A 23,526-nucleotide genomic window follows, 5' to 3' on the forward strand; every position below is an offset into this window, starting at 1 on the left:
CTCTTTTCTGAGTATCCGCGAAGAGTTAGAACACCCCTGTGCAGGATCGAATTGACGGATGAGGTGCCTATTGTCGGTCCATATTATCCTATCCCGCAGTCTATGCAGCCAGCTTTCGAAGAAGAACTTCAAAAATGGATTAAGTTAGGGATCGCCAAAGAACAACCTTCTCCTTACCGCAACCCGATCCATTGTGTAAAAAAAGCTTCTGGTGGCGTACGCCCAGTCCTTGATACGCGATATCTCAATAAAAAGGTAATTTCATCTAAAATACAGGTGGAGCCGATTGGGGACATTCTCAATCGAGTTGCCAAAGCATGCTATTTCAGTAATTTTGATTGCTCGTCAGGCTATTACGGAATAGGACTTCATCCTTCTTCGTATAACTGTACCAGCTTTGTTTACTTAGGCAGACAATATGTAATGACTGTTCTTCCGATGGGAATTAAAAGTGCTCCATCTATTTTTCAAAATGTAATGTATAGTTTTTTTCAAAATTTTACGAAATCGTACGTAACGGTCTATCTAGATGACGTTCTCGTCTCTAGCATCACTTTAGACCAACATTTTGAACATTTGGACGTGTTTTTGAAATTTTTAGGTCGGCTAATTTTTCTTTGAATTTCAAGAAGTGTAGTTTCCTGCAGAAAGAAATCCACTTCTTAGGACATGTAATAAGTGGCCAGGAAGTTAAGACAGACCCGCGTCACAACGAACCGATAAGATGTTTTCCTATTCCAAAATCCAAGAAACAGGTCAGGCAATTTTTAGGTTTAATTGGTTGGAGACGCAAGTTCATAGCTAACTTCGCAGGACTAACAGCTCCATTTTTCGACCTTCTTAAAAAGGATAAGAAATTTCAGATGACACCCGAATTGCTAGAACTTTTCTTCAAATTAAGAGAAATCATTAGTCAACCTCCAGCTTTAGGCCAACCCGATTTTTCTCTTCCTTATCATATTTATTCGGATGCTTGTGCAGAGAATTTAGCGGGCTATTTGTGCCAATACCCTTCTCCGGAAGCAGACCCTGTGGTGATAGCTTATGCTAGTCGTCGTGTTCGACCACATGAATTATCTTTATCAATCTTTCAACTTGAACTCTTAGCCGTACTGTTCCTCTGCGAACATTTTTCTCAATATGTTTTGGGTCGAACTACGTATATTCATTGTGATAACGCTGCCGTTACGCACGCGTTTACAATGAAGAACTTGGATCCTCGTACCACCCGTATTTTATTGAAATTGCAACGTTTTGATTTAATTTTCGAACATTTATCCGGCCGGTCCAATCAAATTGCAGATATACTTAGCCGAAATCCTCCTGAGGTAACTAAAGAACAAGAGCTCCGGTATGTAAATTTTCTTACGGTACAGGATTCTTCAGCTCTAGACTTTAACGAAATTAAGGAAAAACAACGTACCGACCCCCTTTGTGTTAAACTTCGGTCCTCTTTGGATAACGTTTCTAAATCTAATCATATTTTGGTTCATCAGGATCTCCTTTATATCAAAAATCGTAAAACTAATCAGTGGCTGTTAGTTATCCCTCAGGAACTTACAACAAAAATCGTTGAGTTAGTTCATTCCAAGGGACATTTCGGAGTGAGGAAATGTTGGTCGTTTTGTCGGTCATTGTTTTACTGGAAAGGGGTAAAGCTTAGTATAAAACAATACATACGAAATTGTATAAAATGTGCAGAAACAAAATTCGCGAACCGCATTATTGCAAAGGATGATTGTAGCATAGAGGCAAGAATGCCACATGAGCGATTAGGATTGGACATCGTAGGGAAATTGCCAGGAAGTCATGGTTTCTATTATATTCTTTCAATAATAGACATTTATTCTCGGTACGTGTGTTTCTTTCCACTTAAAACGGCCCACGCTAAGGAGATAATAGCAGTGTTGGAAAGGAGATATTTCTATCTGTTCCCCTATCCCAGGGCTATTATCTCTGATCGTGGCCCACAGTTCCTTTCTAAGCTTTTTAAAGGATATTGTAATCGTAACAGTATTAAGCATGTTCTTACTTCCAGCTACACCCCGAATGCGAATGGCCTAGCGGAACGCAGCCATAAAGAACTTAATCGTATTATTAGACTGGAGTGTGAGGAGAGACAAACGCAATGGAGTCAGGTATTAAAGCTCGCGCAGGAACTTTTAAACTATTCCTTATGTAGTAGTATAAACTGTACGCCTGCTGAACTGTTCTTATCGTATTCAGCGGCGGAAGTCTTTAAGAAATCATTTCCGTGGCCCTCAAATTTAAATAATTTAAATATTGGAGATAAATATCTTGAAATTCACCCGGACGTGACCTCAAAAGTTGAAAAAAAAAAAGGGTAAAGAAAACTGGGCGAGAGGTAATCCTGAAAGAGGGACATCTTGTGATGGTGAAAACCCATTACCTCTCATCTGCAGTTAAGCATGAAACGTATAAATTTATGAAATGCTATGTCGGCCCTTATGTGGTCCAGAAAATTCTGAAAAACAGCGCCATTCTTTATACGTTGAAAGGCGAAAGTATAGGAACCCAAAACTTTCAAAACCTAAAATTATTTGACTGTACCAAGGAGAAGAGATTAGAACTCCTCCGTGATTATCCTCACATCATACAAGACGAGGTTACGTAACGATTGGAAAGTAAAGGAAATAGAAACCAAGGACAGGCTATAAGATATGTAGTAAAAAAAAAACACAATGGTATGTGATTGTTTTATACTGTAATTTTGTAAGTGGTAGAAGATATTCCTTATGTTAAGATAGGTATAAATTCGTTGTCATGTCTCATTGTGTATTTTTTTCCTTTCATTGTTAGTGTATTTTCATGTCATGTTGTCATATTGATTTTTTTTCCTTTTTTTCCTTTTCTTTCTTCCATTAGTAGTGTATTTCCATTCCCGTGTACTTTTATTTATTTTTTTTTGGTTAGGTATAGTCTTATGTCATATTACTCGTGTATGTGATGTTGATGTCTTGCAGATGATTTCATTGACTGAATCTTAGGTGTAATTTTATGTCGTGCGGGTTAATGTGAATTGTCGGTGGAACCTGAAGATTTTTTTTATATAGTTTAAGAAGTTTTTTTCTTTTTCTCTTAGCTAATATCCTTGTAGGTATAGGTTAGGGTCAGGATGTCATTTTTTTTCTTTTCATTGGTAAGGCTTGTTAAATGTTATGTCGTGTTTGTTTTGTACCTGACCTTCATTGACGATTTAGGTAAGAGTTAGCTTTGGTGTCGTGTGAACTCGAATTAAATAATTGGGAATCAAGATGGAAAAATAAATTATCTCGATCGAGATAACTTATTTTTCTTCGGTGGGCCCCGAAGATGAGACGGTCCCTTTCCGCTCATGTATAATTGTTTATATTAGTATGAGATCGTTGGGATCTGAGGACCCAAAATGGCGCCCTTCGAGTTCGATCCAAAGCCACATCAAGTGTTCGTTTATAGTCCTCGCTGTGCGCGAATGTGCTGCCACCAAGTGAGAAAAGCTAGAATAAAAACAAACAAATATCAAGTATTTTTTTTAAGAAGAGAAAATTTAAAATTTCAAACTGGATTTATTCAAGTAAGTAGTTGTAATTTAAATATTTTTACTTTAATCGTAATTATTTTACCACATTTAATAGGTTAATAAGTATGTTAAATTTCCAACATCCTCCGGTATTTAAACCTACCAATTGAAAAATAAGGGGGGCGAAGTGAAGCTATCCTCGCCGGTAGGGGATAGCGTCCTTTTTTTTTCCGCGTCATCATGAAGTGGTGAGAGCGTCTTAGCCAACTCAGGGAGAAATTTCTGACAAAATCCACTTAACCGCAGTGTAATATGTAAGTCAAACTTATTAGTGAAACCAAAACCGGTTGGTGGGAGAAAACCTGAAGGACAGCTATGGATTGAGTGTAATAATTCGATCAACTACGACAAAATTGACAACTCCCTCTTGCATGGTGAGGATGCACGTGCTTCACCCATAATGGATTAGTTTGCAGTGGATAAGGTTTGAACGTTAGTTTCCAGGATTACAAGGTAACATCAATGCTTTTTTTTTATTTATAATGCGGCTGGAGTAAATCTAGAAGATAAATTGTAAATCCGGAAGGGTCATGTGACTCGGAAGATTCCAGGCGTAGGGGAAGTGACTGCTGCCGTCTAAATTTAGTTTCGGACGAATTGGCTGATGTTTTATAAACCGTGACAAACCTTAAAAATTTGAACTAGGAACTAAATTCTTGGTTTTCGAAAATTTATATTTTTTTTTATATATATATCAGATAAAAAGGGGGGAGCAAAGATAAATTAATATATACGCCTGCTTATTGTAAATTGTTTCTACAATGATAAAAATAACATTATATGAGTTTCTTTAGAGTAATGGAATTTAGAAACATGATTGTTTAAAGTAAATCTTTCCGGTCAAGCATGGGTCCCCAGTCGCCTGGGTGATAGAATTCGTCCTTCCTCTCCCTTCATTTCCACTTCCACTTGTCTCTGTTGGAACTTCAAATATCGAAAATCTACGCTTAGCTTAGCACCTCTCCATATCAAATCTTCGTTCAAATCTCTTTTGTTTTGTGTGAATTTATTTTCTTTGTTTGTTAGTTATAGTAGTTAGGTTAGTTTTAGTATTGTTAACTATTGTGTACCAAAATCTGAAATTGGCTCTGTTGTTTGTGGTTAATAGGACCCTTCTAGTAAACTTTAAATATGGAATTATAAACCGGGGGTGATGTTTAGAACGTTCACTGCTTTCTCTCTCTATCCTGCTGGTATGTTGTTAACATAAATGCTTGTGATAATGGAATTACCTGAAGCTTGTCCGCTCACCCTGTAACTTAAAGAAATTTTTGGCAGATACGATCAGTAGTTAAAAATTTGTGCTACACAAAAGTGACACTAGAGAAGTTGCGATTTAATGAGCTATGGGCAAAGAAATAGTTAAATATATGAAGAAAGTGTGTATTTAGAGACGTGTTGCGCCTGAGATAGACAGGTTGCCCGCTCGAAGGCAGATAATATTTTATTTCTTCAGTGCGTTTATGTAGGCCCGGCCATTCTCTATCTCCACCGCTGCCACTTTCGTAGGGTGTTCAGCCATTAGGAAAGCTGTTGGGTGAAAATTGTATTCAGTTTGTGAACCGATTTAATAAGTATGCCGTAAACCTTTGTAATAGTTACTTTGTATTCCTGATGTATGTCAGCAGGCGAAAGAAATGTTACCACCCCCCCCCTTCCTTTCGAATGATGTAATAGTGTTTAAAAACAATTGTAAAATTTAATACTAAATTGTGACGAAATTGAGTTTAGGCAACGTAACAATTTTTTTTTTTTTTGGTCAACCCGATATAAACAGAACTTGTAATTTTGTACTATGTAATTCTAAATTTCCAAAATGCAAAAAAAAATGTACTTGCACTAAGAATCGGATTGACGAAACAGAGTTTATATTGTATGAAACTAAATATAACCTGAACTAATTTTTTTTTTTTTTTTGGAAACTTAAGAGGTGCATTAAAGTAAATGTTCTGTTCGCGTAGATATTGTCGTAAAGGTAGGTTTGGTGAAGACAAAATTTGGAATTAGGAACATAATTTGGGACTAAATTTTGAAACCTAATTATACTTTTTTTTTCCACTTGCAATGTGTTTCAGTCTTTTCCTCCCCGTGCGGGAAGGGGAGCTCTGTCATTGTAGTTTCACTTTTTTTTTTCTTTCTGTTCTAACAATAAATTTAGTTTGTATTGTATGAAGTAGTCGTCATTGTGTTATGAGATCTGAATATCCCTTAGTTATAAGCTCGATTAACAATATTGGCAAGTGGTCTTCAAAACGGAAGAATTAAACTTTATGGATATTATCAATAGTTACAATGTTTCTCGCAGTGGTCTCAACAGAAGAAAAGATCCTGATTCGAAGTATAGTTTAATTTTATTTATTTATTTTTATATATATATATATATTTTTTTAAATCTTCCTTTCTTCATTATTGCAGATGTTATTTTATTTCTCTTTTATATTTTAACTTAAGTTTTTTTTTCTTTCGTTGTGCAAATATAATTTAAGTTACGGTTGGATAGCCTGGAGTACCTTCAGTACCCAGGAGAATAGTCAACCTAGGCCAAATTCTGAGGAAAGGAAGAAAGCGAAATAAATCGTTACAAGATAGATATGTATATATGTATATATATTAGACCTTACTTTTGAGATTACTTTCGTAGTTTCATTCACTAAATTTAACTTTCAATCTGTCAAAAATATCACGTGACTCTGGATCCCAATATCGCGCCCAGTTCGACTCTTCACAGCTACTCCTTTACTCTTCTTTCTTTCTCTCTCTGTATTCTCTCCTTTCTATCTGATGAAATATTTAGCGAAAAAGCTTATCGCTTATGTTTTTTCATGTTATGTGACAACGCTTTTGCTGTTTTCTGGGAAGTAATTTTTCTCCATGCTCGCCTCATGCGCCAAAAATATCAAATGTTTGAGCTTAAGAGTAGAGCTAACAGTCTCAATAGCCCACCTTCTTGGAACCTACCCACGGTGGCTCAGTGATAGTGTGCTCACCTCTAGTGTGGGGAATCCCTTGTTCGATCCCAAGTTATGTGGTGGATATCTTATCAATGGGTCTTCTCAAGTTTTTCCCGTTTCTTTCATATTTTCAATCCATCAATAATTTCACAATAGTTCACTTTGAATAATTCACTCATCTCTTTATCCTGCAGTGCACAATTATGGGACGTAGAACTAGAAATTTCACTTTATTTTGTAGCTACGACTATTGGTTTTTCTATTATAAATAAGTAGAGCAACCGACATTATGCTTTATTTTTTGTTTAATTATGTTTTTTTTAAATTATGCTTTATTATGCTTTATTCTTAATTTCAATCATTGTTTTACATTAATCCTGTATAATGCATAATATTTACTATACATTAAATATTCTAAATATCTTGATCTATTTATTAATATTTTATGCAACCAGTTTCTTTCATCTTTAATGAACTTTCTACTTAATGCACTGTAAAAAAGATATACTTTACTCGAGTCAGTTTTTTTAATCACTTGTGTGCGCCTTAGAGGTGCATATATACAGAAAGGGACAGTAAAAGATGCCACCAAAATGTACAGAAAGTGCTCAAGTTCAAGAGGTACACAAAACAATATAGTGTGGAGTTCTGATGTATTATTCATTGTTGGCGGAAGTTTTCTTCTTCTCCTTTTTTCTTTTCTCCACATCAAAGGATTATACCGAAAAGTTTACAGAAATAAAAATAAGCTTTTCATTGTTGCATTATTGTTTTCAATGATTTTCTGTTGTAAATATTGGTTTTAAAAAATATTAATGCAGTATGTTAAACTTGTAGTTAAAGAGATTTTTTAAAGAATTGTGCTATATATTTTAAATTATGCTTTATTTTCTTAAATTATGCTTTATTATGCTTTTAAAATTAGTTTCTTCTGGACCCTTAAACAACCACAACCATGTTCAAGGTACCAACCATATGTGTAAACTACTGTTATGTTTTTTATGCTTTTGGGTTGCTCTATAAATAAGTCATTTTCACAGGAGAGGAAGGTATAAATAAATAAGAGTAAAGACAGCTAGGTATTCAGTTTAGTTAGCCAACTCTGTCTTTTTTCTGAACATAAAGAACTTGCAACAGCCTTGAGGTTGAAATTATTTTATATTTGTTTTAAGCTTACAATTACATTCTCTTAGAATAATATAATGTAACCTAAACTACCATCTCACCCTAAATATTGGTTTCTGAAAAGTCCTTCAACTTACAAGGTTTTAGCTCTCTCTAAGAGTCTTGGTCATGGAGATAAAAATATTAGTGAAAGAAATAAAAACATCAAAGTTTTAGAAAGCAATGGACTCCCCGAGAAAGAGCAGTACAGAGGTACAATGTCCTATGTATTGTTGCTATTATTAGTAAAAACGAAGTGTAGCTAGCTGTGCTGTTTGGCAACTGATGGCATTTTATTTTGCTAGTTCAGGACTATTTGTTTTAAATCGCTGTTTCCATTTGATATTTAACCAACGTATACATGTGATAAGTCTTTTTTTAAAAAATAAAAATAAAAATAAAACTGTTTCCAAACATCACTTTAAATTTTATTTTGGGTTTCAAATAAAATTCTTGAATCTATTATATAGTATTAACATAAGCGTAGCGAGAAATATTCGATGGAGGAAAGGGAATATGTTAGAAGTCTAGAGTCGAATTATCATAGGTTCATAGTTGAAATCAAAGAAATGGTAAACAAAATAAATTCTATTTGGTCTAGGAATTAATTCGTGCGGTTGGTACGCACACATTGAAGCTGTAGTACAAACACAAAATACATAAATACCTTAAGAAAAATATTGTCCATCGCTAGCCACCACTTTCGCCCATCTGTCAGGCAATGTACGGATTCCGTGGCGAAAGAAGTCCTCATCCTTGGAAGCGATCCAGTCAGAGACCCATGTTTCGATATCTTCTGAAGAAGTAAACCGCTGTCCAATCAAATCGTTGTTCATGCAATCGAACAAGTAGTAGTCCGAAGGAGCAACGTCTGGTGAATACGGCGGGTGGGATAAAACTTCCCATCCGACATTTTCTAAATAGGTTTTGACCGGTTTTGCGACATGTGGGCGAGCGTTATCATGTTGAACAATAAGTTTATCATGTCTGTTCTCTCATTCTGGTCGTGTTCTGGCCAGAGCTTGCTTCAAACGCATTAATTGTCGTCGATAACGTTCTCCATTCATAGTTTCACCCGGTTGCAGCAGCTCATAGTACACCACACCTTTCATATCCCACCATATGCACAGCATAACCTTTGCACAGTGAATATCTCGTTTTGGTTGTGATGGACCTGGTTCACCTGGTTTCACCCAGGCCTTTTTTCGTTTAGGGTTCTCGTAATGGATCCACTTCTCATCACCCGTAATCATTCGATGCAGAAACCCCTTTCTGCTCTGTCGTTGAAGCAGCAATTCGCAAATGGTTTTTCGTCTTTCAACGTCTCTGTCTTTCAATTCATGTGGAACCCAATGTGACATCTTTTGAATCATTCCCATGGCTTTCAAGCGTTTGGAGACTGTTGTTTGATCAACGCCTAATGCTGCTGCAAGTTGTTCCTGCGTTTGACACGAATCCTGCTCGAGCAATGCTGTCAATTCTTCGTCTTGAAATTTTTTTGGCTGTCCAGCTCGCTCTTGGTCTGCCAAGCCGAAATCACCACTTCTAAACCGTGCAAACCACTTCTGACACGTTCGCTCAGCTAGAGCATGGTCACCATACACTTCCACCAAAATACGATGACTTTCAGTCGCACTTTTCTGCATGTTAAAGTAATGCAGCAGGACACCCCGCAAAAACACTTTATCAGGCACAAATTGCGCCATGTTCACTTAACTACAAACTGGTGTTGTTGACGCTTTAATCCACTGCCCTATACTACGAACGATACGCGATGACAGGGGTTTGCAACACATGTGTGGATACACGGAACTGTGGGACGCTCCGTTCGTTGCGCCATCTCTTGTCCACCCGCACGAATTAATTCCTAGACCAAAATACCAGAATCTTAGAATAACAAAAATAATCAATCAAAATTGCCAGCGATCAATGAAATCACGAATTACTGGTCTCAGATCTGAGAAGAAAAAAGCCGATTAATTGACACCAAAAGTAGTACCCCCGAAAGATGAAAACCTACTGAAAATATGGAACCATTTTGGATAACAGAAACAGATGTTAAATAAACAATTGGAAAATATGTAAACTGAAAATTCCCTGGCTTTGATCAAATTCATAATTTTGGTACGAACAATTCACAACACTACACAGCAGCATTGCTACATGTTATAACAACGTTCTTCAAAACCCAGGAGAAATCACATTCCTTAAAACATGCTGAATGACATTTCTTCTACAAAATAGACACCAAGAACCCTGCAAGCTATAGGTCGATCACATGCCTTCCTACAATGTACAAATATATGGTATCAATACTTAACCGAGAAAATATACTCTCACCCAGTGGCGGCGGTTGGACGTTAAAAGTGGGGAGGCAAGACATGATCTGAATATTTGCATATAAATTTTAGTTTTCCTGCTTGTTTCTAATATTTTATTTGACGAAAGGTTATATAACTAATAGGATACTATCTTTCTCAGTTAAAATACTGTATATTGTATTTCATATTTTATTAAGTAAATGGACAAGAGCAAGAGCAACGCCAGTAGGTACTAGCCCTTTGTACTCTTAAATAACAAAAGTGTAAGAAGAGATTTGATTCCTTTCTCATGAATATCTTAAAATTCTGCCTGGAAAACTGTGTGATCAGATTATTGAATAACAAATTTGCAAAACAAATAAATAGAAAGGATAATATTAAACATAGTAATAAATAATGATGTTTGTTTTGCAAAAGTCATATTGAAACAGGGATTAATGAACAACTTAATATTTAATTCCACACATGCTATTAAATGTATGTTATTACTCTTAGAAAATGAAAGACAGTAAATACTACAAGCATATACTACGACATTTAAAGAAATATTTGCTTTTGCAACTTCCCGAAACATGTTCGTTGCCATTAGGTGCAGTTTTCACTTTCTTAGAGCACATCAAAACACAACAATACTTAGAATCACTCCATACTCCAGTTATTCAAAATAACAATAAAACCTAGAATTATGTTGAATTCACTAAATTTAATTGTATATACACTCGTACATCCCTAGCACACCACTTCACTCATATATTGCACTACAAAATAATGGAAAAGATAGAAGTTGTTTCTTATTATGCTTTTTTCCCTTACTTTAGAAAGAAGAAAAGACATTTTAGGAACTGTCAATTTTTGTGCAATTAAAAAATAACTTGTGAAATACTTTTTTTTCTTTCGCGAAATGCTCTCTGAATTAGTTTCAAAGCGGCTCACTAATACTGTACAGAGTCTTCCAAAAGTCCTGCAAAAAAGTAAAAAGCTGTAAATTTGAAAGTACTACTTACAATTTTGTATTTTGTTTGTAATGTTTAGTGGAAATGTTAAAATGTTTGTTGGCAACAATGAGCGGATGTAAACGTTGACATCATAACCGCAAATCACGTGACAAAGATGGCGTCCACTCAAGAGAAAGCGCAGTGTGTGGCGTGGTTTTGTGAGTTAAAATCTAATGTTTTGGTGAGAAGAAAATTCCGACAAAAATATCAGAAACAACCACCTGCAGGTTCAAGTATCAAGAGATGTACGATAAGTTCCTAGCTACCGGCAGTGTCTTGGACTTGCCTCGTAGCGTAAGGCCAACAACCAATGTTGATGTGATTCAGTCCGTGCAGGAAAGCGTGTTGCGAAGTCCAAAGAAATCGTTGAAACGTAGATCCTTGGAGCCGCGAGTGCTAATGACAACGCTGCACGATATCGTTCGTAAGAAAATGATACAGAAGGTTACAAGCAAAAACCGAAAGATGTTCAGGACCTCCGGAAGAAAATACGTGATGTGATTGGGAGTATTACGGATGAAATGCCATTCTTGGATTCCCGAAAAGACTTCAGCAAAGTTTGGACGTAAATGGTGCTCAGCTGGAGGTTTGGCGTTAAAAAAATGCTTGGAAACAAAATTTCAGACTTTCTTACAAGTCCACTAAAAGTTTTGTACAAATACAATAAATGGTTACAAAGTTACAGCTTTTTACTTTTTTGCAGGACTTTTGGAAGACTCTGTATATCGAGCTCTTGTAAAAAGTGAAAGTATGCTGAAACTGTTGTGCTCCAATAGGTTAATTTTGGGGTTATTTTCTGTGGCAATTAAAACGCAATTCCTGTAGTTTTCTTTACTCCATGGGAAGACAACCAATACATACTCACGGAACGGCAAATATATGGCACCATTTTTTCTATGAACCAGTAAATACATACAAAAACTTTACTTTTATAAATGAAACTATATACATTAATGGGTTACTTAAAAAAAAGTGCGGGGGCAACTGCCCCCCTTTGCCCCCCCTAATCGCCGGCTATGCTCTCACCTACGGAAGAATAAAATTGAGACAGAAGAACAAAAAGGATGCTACAGAGTCAACAATGGATGCAAGGACCAAGTCATGATAGATATAGTGCTTACTGAGTAAACAAAATATCAGAAACGAAATCGAAATCTCAGTGTATCATCTATAGTCTTCCAAAACACCTTCGATTTAATCTCACATTCATATCTAATGTGAATCTAGATTTTACAAAGATATAAAATAGATAATATGAAACAGCTATGAAATAATGATCAGAGCAAGATAGTATCACGAAAAATAAACAGATGCACATTCCAAGGCGATTCTTTCAGTCCCCTATGGTTCTGTTTGGTTCTCAACCCTCTCAGCAAATAGTCAACAAAGACCTCTTACAGCTTTAAAGTAAAGTCATGCAGCATATTGTGTACAATCAACCACTTAGTATATATGGATGACATAAAACTACACCCCAACTGCCTAAGCTAACTCCATAGACTACTATAGATAGTAACAGCTTTACCATCATGACTTTACTTGCTGCATCTTGCCTGACAATAGTAGAAGATCATGTTTCATATAACACGTTACATATCGTCCTTGTACTCGAAGAAGTGCTCAACTTCATCAGTAATTTTTTGGAGTTGGTAACTTCTGCCTCAACGATAACAATATATCTAGTAATCTTCTGATATGATGTATTTAGAGGCAAAATTTTATATATAAATCATACACTGATGACCATGCTTAACCTCATTCTGATAAAATTCTTGTCATTATAAATTAATTTGTATAAATAAATATGAAAGTGATTTCGTTTGTGACTGCATCACGGGGAAACGGATTAACTGTTTGCAATTAACTTTTGAATATAGTTAGTATGAGAAAATGGATCAATCGTTTAAAATGAACTTTAGAATATAGTTAGTACGGAAAAAACGGATTAACCGTTTGAAATGAACTTTTTAATATAGTTAGTATGAGAAAATGGATTAACCATTTGAAATGAACTTTTGAATATAGCTAGTTCGGCAAAAACGGATTAACCGTTTGAAATGAACTTTTGAATATAGTTAGTATGGGAAAACGGATTAACTGTTTGAAATGAACTTTTGAATATAATTAGTATGAGAAAATTGATTAACCGTTTGAAATGAACTTTTGAATATAGTTAGTACGAGAAAACGAATTAGTCGTTTGAAATGAAGTTTTGAATATAGTTAGTATCTATCTCGAACTGGGTTCCTATCCTGCCACTTTGAATAAAATACTATGCTAACGACGTTCAAAATTTATGCCAAAGATAAAATATCTCACAAACCTCTCAAGTTAAGATGATAAAATTTGGTACACTACAACTCCTCATTCAAATTAAGAGGACACGTGTCCCAGCGTTTTTGAGAATTCAACTTTTAAGGGGAGGGGGCAATTTATGTATTTTTTGCTCCAGATTTTAATCTACGTTGTCTATCCCATATCACGGGAATACGGCTGAACATTTGAAAATAATTTTTAAAAATAGCACTGTCCTCGAGTCGGATTTTTAACATATCACTTTTATTAAGATGTGTGTCCTAAGGGTAGAAAACGATGGCAAATTTTTCGCAAAGAATAACTGCTTCACTGTTTCAAATTAATTCTTGAACATTAGTTAGTACTTGGGTCGAACATTTTATCACTTCATTTCAATTCAAATACGTATCCTAAAGGAAGGTGGTTCAAACATTTCTTTCAAAATTTTCCATAAATGTATTCTTCTCGTGCAACGAATATAGATTTTAGATACTTATTCATCAATTTAGAACTATCTAACCAACAACATTAATATCTTTTCGATAATGTGAATGATATGGACATGTTAGAGTTACAGTTGTGCAATTCATGCTTTCAAAAGGAAGAACTCAAGATCTAAATAAGTCAGTCTGTTAACATGAAACGTAAGCCATAGCTTCATTCAACTGCCAAAACTGGCAGTGGAAATTCTAGTGATAATGGAAGCAGCTGTTTTGTTCTCAAATTTATTATAGTAACTTTTGTGTTGGTTTCTGGAAAATGAAGAAAATGTGACTTCACCATTGAAATTTAATCCATCCATATTAAGAAAGGAAAGAAACAAAACTGCAGACGTTCTTGAAAGTAACGCGAAAAATACTGTTTTTAGCAATAATAGAAATTTCTTAACAAAAATTTGATAATCAGCCACAGGAACCATGAATTTATCCATAACTTACCAGTCTTAAAAAGGAGTTATATTCTGGTGATCTCATGGTACCGACATAGAAAGTATGAATGAGTCCATGGCACAGAAAAGCACAGTATGTCAAACGAGCTAATGGTTCAAGTGGCATCCAAGATAGTACACTATTTATCAAAGCTGAAATACAGAAAAAAAAAGGTTATGTTATGCTGATGTGAAACTTAAATATTCAACATAGTATTGATTAAACAAGATTATTCATTCGTCCTTTGTTTTAAATTACTGCGAAATTCTGAAGGTTTAACATGTTCAAATTAACGATTAATTTTCTCACAATAATTAATCATAATTCATCTGTTACCTATTATTGACCAATTCCATTTCAAATCGTCCAGGCAAACCATAATTGGTCCCCATCATAGACTCAGATTTCATTTATTTTTTGTATATGGGATCTATATGCAATATTATTAGACCCATATTTTTTCTTTTTGCTGAAAAAATTTTTTCCTTCGATATACAGCCTTCCAAAATGGCTGCCCTCCTCTCGGATTGCTCAAAAAACTGAAAAACATGTCAAATTTAAAGTTTTGTTGTAGAGAAACTAATGTACTTAGTAACATAATCTCAATAGAAGGAAGAGTATAAAGTTGTATGTTTCGTTGAAGGGTAAAAATTCGTCTATTGGTCCAATAGGAATCGCGCAATTCACTCGCAATGTTGCCAACTTTGATGAAATTTTTGCTAACTTCAATTTTTTTTTTCTGTCCTCACGAGCAATATCAACCATCTGCTTGTAGCATCGAAATGTACTCCATAAGGTCTCTTGAAAATGTAAAGGACTTACGTTTCTGATTATTACATCCCACGTTATAGCATGATGAAAAGCTGAAAATTTCATTAAGACGCCATGTTTGGACGCCATTTTCTCAAAAACCCCACCTTTTAAAAATCTGAATTTTTTACATGTATTGGAAAAGTACCTAAGTATTTAATATCCGTTAACCGTTCATGCGGCTGAAGCCCCTAACATTCGCAATTAATTATTGAAATTTCGATTTTTGTACTAGCAATGTAAATATTTCCTATGGGCATTTAGGTCCTATACACAAGGTGATTTGAAAGGGAGTATGAAAATTTTGAGAGATGAATCCTTACATCAAATCCAGTAAAAAAGTTCCTATAAACATGAGTCGAATTCCGCTTAGTTTTTGAGTTACAGGGTTTCCAACTCGGGACCAAAAATCGGCTCGCGACAATGGAAAATAAAATATATATTTCGCGTTAAATCAGAAACTGTGTGCTAAAGTTATGATGAAGTTCAGAAAGTTGATTTGCATCAATATGAAAATTTTTACGTGCGTTGCAATTCGGTTGGCAGTGTTGCCAACTTGGTAGAACTTTTATTTCTTTCCAAATGACACTACGTGGATTTTATTTGATATTCATTAATGATTGCAAACATCACATGAAGCACAATTTTCCCAACATCACCACAGTTTTCGAAAACTTACATGTATTTCATTAAAAGGTTTATCTCATGCGTTATTGATAGTTTGCAACATTAAGTGTGAATTTCACTCGATGTTTGTCATCATTAGTAAAACCAAAATGTCGAATAAAAACTACGTCTGTGTAAGTTGTAATAATCATAATAATAATAATAATAAACAGAAGAAAAAATATTCTTTATTATTGCAAAACCTCTCATAACTCCACGCATCAAGTTCGAACTTATTCAAGAAGTTCTGCTGAAACCACGAAACAGTTTATTACGAGGTTTGGTGTCGTGAAGATCGTCCTAGTGTTCTCTGGAACCATGAAAATTGTTTTTACTGGTAACATGACATTGTAGTGCACTAGTTACAGTGTTTGTGTGAATAACAATGAGGAAGTCCTATTACAGTAAGGACCGTATTAAATGTGTTGATGATTCTAAAAGGCATAAGATAATTGTGTACAGAAAGAATTCTTGACAAACATTTTATTTTGTGGTAAAATATATGTATTGCGTACAGCGCGTCTGCCAAAACGTAGTATTAGGAGAGGATGATTATTTGTGTAAAGGGTGCTTTGAATATTCACCGTGAACAACGTGTATGTGTGTGAGATATTAGTGACCACGAAAGAGATGTAAATATAAAATTATGCACCAGCAAGATAAAGAATTTGTTCCTCTGAATGTAGATTTTGAAACCATTAACCAGACAGTTAACATGCTAAAGATGAATGTGTCCCCATTAAAACGGCCGTTATCGGTGAAACCTAGACTACGGTGAAGGATTCACCTCTCAAAATTTTTCATACTGGCTTTCATATCGCTTTGTGTACAGGACACAAATAATCATCCTCCCCTAATAGTACGTTTGGGCTGACACGCTGTACTCAATCCATATATTTTACCGCAAGATAATTTTTTGTCTAGAAGTCTTTCTGTGCACAATCCTCTTACGACTTTTAGCATAACCAACACATTTAATACGGTCCTTACTCTAATAGGACTTCCCCATTGTTATTCACACAAACACTTAACTACTGCACTAGAATGTCATGCTACCAGTGTAAACAATTTTCATGGTTCCAGAGAACACTAGGACGATGTTCACGACACCGAATCACACAAACTATCAATAACGCATGAGATAAACCTTTTAATGAAATACATGTAAGTTTTCGAAAACTGTGGTGATGTTGGGAAAATTGTGCTTCATGTGATGTTTGCAATCATTAATGAATATCAAATAAAATCCACGTAGTGTCATTTGGAAAGAAATAAAAGTTCTACCAAGTTGGCAACACTGCCAACCGAATTGCAACGCACGTAAAAATTTTCATATTGATACAAATCAACTTTCTGAACTTCATCATAACTTTAGCACACAGTTTCTGATTTAACGCGAAATATATATTCTATTTTCCATTGTCGCGAGCCGATTTTTGGTCCCGAGTTGGAAACCCTGTAACTCGAATACTAAGCGGAATTCGACTCATGTTTATAGGAACTTTTTTACTGGATTTGATATAAGGATTCATCTCTCAAAATTTTCATACTCCCTTTCAAATCACCTTGTGTATAGGACCTAAATGCCCATAGGAAATATTTACATTGCTAGTACAAAAATCGAAATTTCAACAATTAATTGCGAATGTTAGGGGCTTCAGCCGCATGAACGGTTAACGGATATTAAATACTTAGGTACTTTTCCAATACATGTAAAAAATTCAGATTTTTAAAAGGTGGGGTTTTTGAGAAAATGGCGTCCAAACATGGCGTCTTAATGAAATTTTCAGCTTTTCATCATGCTATAACGTGGGATGTAATAATCAGAAACGTAAGTCCTTTACATTTTCAAGAGACCTTATGGAGTACATTTCGATGCTACAAGCAGATGGTTGATATTGCTCGTGAGGACAGAAAAAAAAATTTGAAGTTAGCAAAAATTTCATCAAAGTTGGCAACATTGCGAGTGAATTGCGCGATTCCTATTGGACCAATAGACGAATTTTTACCCTCCAACGAAACATACAACTTTATACTCTTCCTGCTATTGCGATTATGTTACTAAGTACACTCGTTTTTCTACAATAAAATTTTTAACTTGACATGTTTTTCAGTTTTTCGAGCAATCCGAGAGGAGGGCAGCCATTTTGGAAGGCTGTATATGGAAGAAAAAATTTTTTTCAGCTAAAAGAAAAAATATGGGTCTAATAATTTTGTATGTAGTTTCTTATTTTAAAAAATAAGTTAAATCTGAGATAGTCGTGTGGACCACCCTGGACGATTTGAAATGGAATTGCAAAATTTTAAAGATTTTTCATGAATGTATGACTTTAGAGATCAAGATGGCTGCCGGACAGATAAGTATTTGAACGTCAATCTCTTATTTATTTTCGATTTTATTTTTAATTAACTTTCACTTTTAAACAAATTTACTGTTTGATACAATTATAAAGCTATTTAGCACAGACCCATTGTGTTCGGAGCCTCTTATCTCCTCTAATTTCACATATATTAGTGAGTAACAAATTTACTTATAACCGGCCATTTCGTTCACATGGACGGACTATTTTGAAAATCAATTTTTACTATAAAACAATTTCAGCAATAAAGTCGACCGGCTCATATAGCTGCGACTATTAATACATTAAAACCTACAAGGGTTGGAAGATAAGATAAAGAATGTACGACTTACGTAGTTATTTATTTTCTCACAACAATTGCCTTTCTATATATGTAATGTATTATTGCGAAATTTTAAGACTTCATCGTGAATAATAAGTTGTCTACTTTTTCTTTAAGTTTTTCGTAGCAGTGAGAATATATAAATGATGTTTAAACGTAAGACTTTTTTTTAATAAGTCTGAAGAGACAAATTGAATTAGTTAAAGTATAATGCTATTCTATCGTGACTAGGTAACTCATTCTATATTTTTTAGCAATTATTTACTGAAAACTGTATACTTACTAATATGTCCTAAAGAACAGCACACAATGAGCATTGCGATGGGTATGGAAAATAGTGTCCTGTGCAATCCAGCGTATAATGCTGATTCAAGTGGATCGTATGGTCGGTCCGGGATGAAAAACAAATAACCACTTAATATTACCCCTATGCAAAGTGGAGGCCCAACAATATATGTAATATGTGGAAGAATCTGTAATCAGGAGAAAAATTCCTAATGTAACTCTATTTAATGCTAATATTGAATTTAAGTATTATAATTTTTTTTTTCCAGAGAACTCAAACTTATAAGTAAATATTTATGTGTTAAAAATCTGGAAACTGACTCACGGTGTAGGAGACTTTTAAGTTGAAACAAGTTTTAAGAATAACTAAACAGAACATAGTGAATTGAATAAAATGAACTTCTGGTGTTTGAACTCTGTTTTATTTATTGGGGGCGCGGTAGAAAGTGGTAGAGCGTTCACCTCCGGTGCTTGGGGTCCCTGGTTCGAACCCAGCTCGCGCCGTGTGGACTTTGTGGTGGACAAACACCGTGCTCGTGGGTTTTCACGGGGTTCTCCCGCTTCCTCCCACTTTCTTCATCCCACCATTTCACTCATTTCTCATAATCACCGTCTCCTTTAGCCTAACCGGCATAACCGTGGGAAGTAAAACTCAAATATTTCATTTCATTTTTGTTTTATTTATTTTAATTGACGTTTCAAACACAGTGTGTGCGTTTATAAAGTTGTTCTAATTTGGGAAATTGTTTAACAACTTAATGTAACAATTAAATTGTAATATAATTTTTATTAATACATTGTTATAATTTGTAATAATTTTTTTATAATTGAAAATTTTATCCCGAATAATTCATAAATTGCCTACAAGAGAGAAAACCATAAATTTAGACTAAAAATGCTTCGCTTACATGCAAATCCACTCATTGATATACAAGGTTATTAAGAGAAGCAGTAGAAATAAAATTACGTGATAGTGCATCAAATAGGGAGGGAGGTTTAAAACTAAGTGGAATTTGAAATATTTACAAGGTAAAACATTAAAGAGAATGAAAGCAATAATAATATATTTTATAAAAAAAGATCAGTTAATATTAAAGATTTAAATTAAACAGTAAATACTTATTCGCTCTTCTCAATTATGAATAGCCTAGTTTCTAGATTTTACATTTCAAACAAAAGAATTAGTGTAATGTATCTTCTGTCCATAATTGTCTATGACAACCATTTTCTTCTGTGGCAATGAATTTTCAATATTGTTGTTTTTATATATAACAGTAAATTGTAACAATATGTGATTGTTAAATATTGAAATATAAAATTATTCAATTTTATTTATATTTCTAGAGATTTCATTATGTCATTTATATTTCTATAGTCTATTTATTGTGCCACTAAGATTTTGCATTTATTACTAGAAAGAAGGAATTGAATGTTATTGTTTGTTTCTGTTAAATTAGCATGACTATATCTGCTTGTCGAAATATATATAACAAATGTCTCAAAAAAATTAAAATAATAATGTAACATTTTAAATCTATATTATGTAACAAAACATTATTAAAAAAAATTCTGAAAATATTGTGATTAAACTGAAAGATGATTTTTTTTATTAAAATTATAACAATGTTACAATTAAAAATATACCACAATAATTGAATGAAAGTTCAATTAGTACAACTCTGGTGATAAACACAATCAGTGAATTTGAAACGTCAGTTAAAATTAATAAAACACTGATGAAACACCAAAAGTTTAATGTATTTAATTACTTAAATTGAGCATATGAAATACATTGTAATATTCTGCAGTCAATGTGTCTTCCAATATTATGGAACTGACACTCGGACACTCCTCAGGAATACGCAACGACTTAAATCCTTTCTTACAATACGACCTTAATTTTTTATGTGTGTATATTGATAACCAGTGCTAGTTTAATAACATTATGTAACTTTTTTCGATACTTATGGTTACTTGCCTTTCCCAAATGTTACAGGTTGTTCTTATTCTTTATAATAATACATGTATTTATGTCCTTGGATAATGCACTACTTATTTACTTTATTTTGTTTTATTTATCTTATTAGGTTTTCCATCCGATAGTTTGTTCTTAATCAGAAGTAGTTCTAACCCTCAACAGATAAACATTAGGGCAGTGTACGCATTGTAGCCAAGTCAATCTATTGTTTTATTTTTGTAACCATATCCAAACCTGAAATTTTATTTAATGTAATTCAGATCGTATTGTGTGTATCTGTACAATATATATGTATAATCAAGTTCCATTTTATTTTTATTTTACTTTACTTTGTTTTTTTTATTTATAGTTATAATTGATAATAATACTGTACCAATGTATCTCAAGATTTTCTTTATCAGTATCTATTATTAATTTTTTATCCTTATATACAGAAAGGAGAAGAAGCCAATATAAAAGTTATTTTGTATAGGAATAAAGTTTATATGGCACTACGAGATTTCTTGTATATGTGTTGCCATCTATATAGGAACGACAAAAAGAAATATTAAAAGTAGACTAAAAGAACACATAAGGGAATGTTGAGAAGGAAAAGAATCTATATGATGTTTAAGCAAGTGCCTTCTTAAATTACCAAGTACCAGTACAGAATTTGAAAATTTTACACCATGCTACCTAAAATATCGAAAGAAATATATTTGAAGCATATTACATACAACAACTTCATGAATTAAAATGAAAAAATTTGATATGCTTACAAAAAAAAAAAAAAAAAAAAAAAAAAAAAATAGAATAATAGTTTGACCTGACTACAATGCTCACTCTTTGATTGTTTGTTGAGGATTGGGATTACGCGTTGACTAAAGAAAAGAAAAAAACATCGGATCAAAAGCCTAAAACATAAAGTAAAAATGAGTAAAGTAAATAGATAGTGCACTATTTTAGGGCATACATAAATTTATTATTATCAAGAATAAGAACAACTCATAACATATTGGAAAAGGCAGGTATCGAAAAGAAATTACATAATATTATTAATATTAATAAATTAGCACTGCTGGGACAGACACTCATGCAAAGTGAAAATAGTGTTGTAAGAAATGATTTATTTAACCCATTGTGTTCCCCTGAGGATGAGTTTTCGAATGATGCACTCGAAATATTGAAAAAAAAAATATATTATTAGGTGAGAAATTTGAAATACAGTATGCGGCAAAACAAACAGTACTAAAATTACATCGTTGATATTTATTTATTTGTTGTATAACATAATGGAACATACGAAATGTTGTCGAATGCATCCAACTAAATGTTACTCAATACATACCGTAAATTTAAGAGGAATCGCGCCGGTACATCGTGTGTTCAAAATGTTGAACATTAGATGACATACATTCTTCATAGCGATCCTGTAGATCGATGAACATGTTAATGAACACGGGTTGCTGGAACGACAAAACAAATGACTGAATCTTTTCTCTTAATTCTGGTATAATGATAGGGTATTATCTGTTCGGAAAATTGCTTCGTTCAGCATACCCCAAATATAGAAATCTGGAGCCGTGAGGTCAGGGGAGTGGGAAAGATATGGAAAATCCGTTCCACGGGAAATCAAGCGATGCCCAAACTCTCATGGGCAGAAGGATAGCGCAGTGTGAGCAGTAGTTCCGTCTTGCTACATCCATTGTTGTAACGACAGATTTTCGGTGCAGCAAAAACCATGCAAATCATGCAAAAGTGGGTCAAAAAGAATCAATTGTCGATTGATGTAACAATCAAGATAACATGGCTTTCATCTTTGAGCCATATGTTGCTGATGAAATCTTCATCTTCATATATGTCACAGCTCCAGAGCAATACAGTAGACGTGTGCCCTCATCTTTCCTGCAATGAGATACTGCCCCATACCGTATGAGCGGAAATAGTGCTCGACAATAAACACCTTCTCCTCTGTTGTGAGTAACATTATCTTCGTGCCAATTGCACACTACATTAATCCACACACAATTAAGAACACATGTGGCGCTCACAGCTCATACCACATTGCACTTGCGCGTCATCTGTATGTGAATTTCAGTATTGTTTGTTTTGCCACATACTGTATTAATTTATTTAATTACATATATCTCCGTTAACATTATGTGAACTATATAAAGCAGTGAGGTTTTTCCGTTTCACAGGAAGAAATTACCGTTCTTGAAATTTTTCTGAACTCTCTCATTTACTTTTTCTTCCCTTCTTTCAAAAATGTAAAATAAACCAGGTTGTATTTATGATTTAAGTCTTAAAATATACTTTTCTGCATGATAAATCTTGCTAATATTATTATTCTCAGTATAACTAAAATCTCCTGTTTAGTCTAATAATTACGAACGTGTCTTTAATGGGAGTACCCTCAGGTTATATGCTCAGTAATGACAGAATTATTCAATGTTCACCCACATTCTGAAGCAATTAATGAATTACTTGAATTAACATGTAGCAAACTACAGTATGGAAAGCTAGAAATAACGGTGATGGGAACCAAGGTGGTGATTGCACATCATTCAATTAGAATCTTTCTAGACGGCCATACATCATCACGAGAACGTTACAGAGCTTATAGCAAAATAAACGTTAGCCTTTTAGTCATTAATTACTTATAATCACATATATTCCGTTTATTTTTTTATTGGTGAAAATAGGAAGATATGTCACGTATATTTTGTTTAAAGTTCAACAACGATGAAACCTATATATATATATACACAGTACAAACTAACTTTGATAACGATAACGAAATTCGAAAGCGTTTGTTCGAGATTTATATTATTTCAATATAACAAGTGCCTTCTTCAATAGAAGGTACGTTTCATTATACTAAATATGTT

The 23,526-nt window shown here is 34.0% G+C and overlaps 1 protein-coding gene across 1 annotated transcript in view; it reads right to left on the reverse strand.

Moving 5' to 3' along the window:
• LOC145670202 (nose resistant to fluoxetine protein 6-like) overlaps window positions 1–23,526 on the reverse strand; it is a 143,750-nt gene that overhangs the window by 15,044 nt on the left and 105,180 nt on the right. Inside the window, exons 10-11 of the mRNA XM_081738580.1 lie at window positions 18,677–18,866; window positions 14,245–14,387 (exon numbers count right to left, since the gene is read on the reverse strand). Of these exons, the coding sequence (XP_081594706.1) occupies window positions 14,245–14,387; window positions 18,677–18,866 (333 nt within the window). The remainder of the gene's footprint in view (window positions 1–14,244; window positions 14,388–18,676; window positions 18,867–23,526) is intronic.

The sequence above is a fragment of the Thermobia domestica genome, chromosome 14 (genome assembly GCF_964235325.1).
Source record: "Thermobia domestica chromosome 14, izTheDome1.hap1.1, whole genome shotgun sequence".
Taxonomy (NCBI): Eukaryota; Metazoa; Arthropoda; class Insecta; order Zygentoma; family Lepismatidae; genus Thermobia; species Thermobia domestica.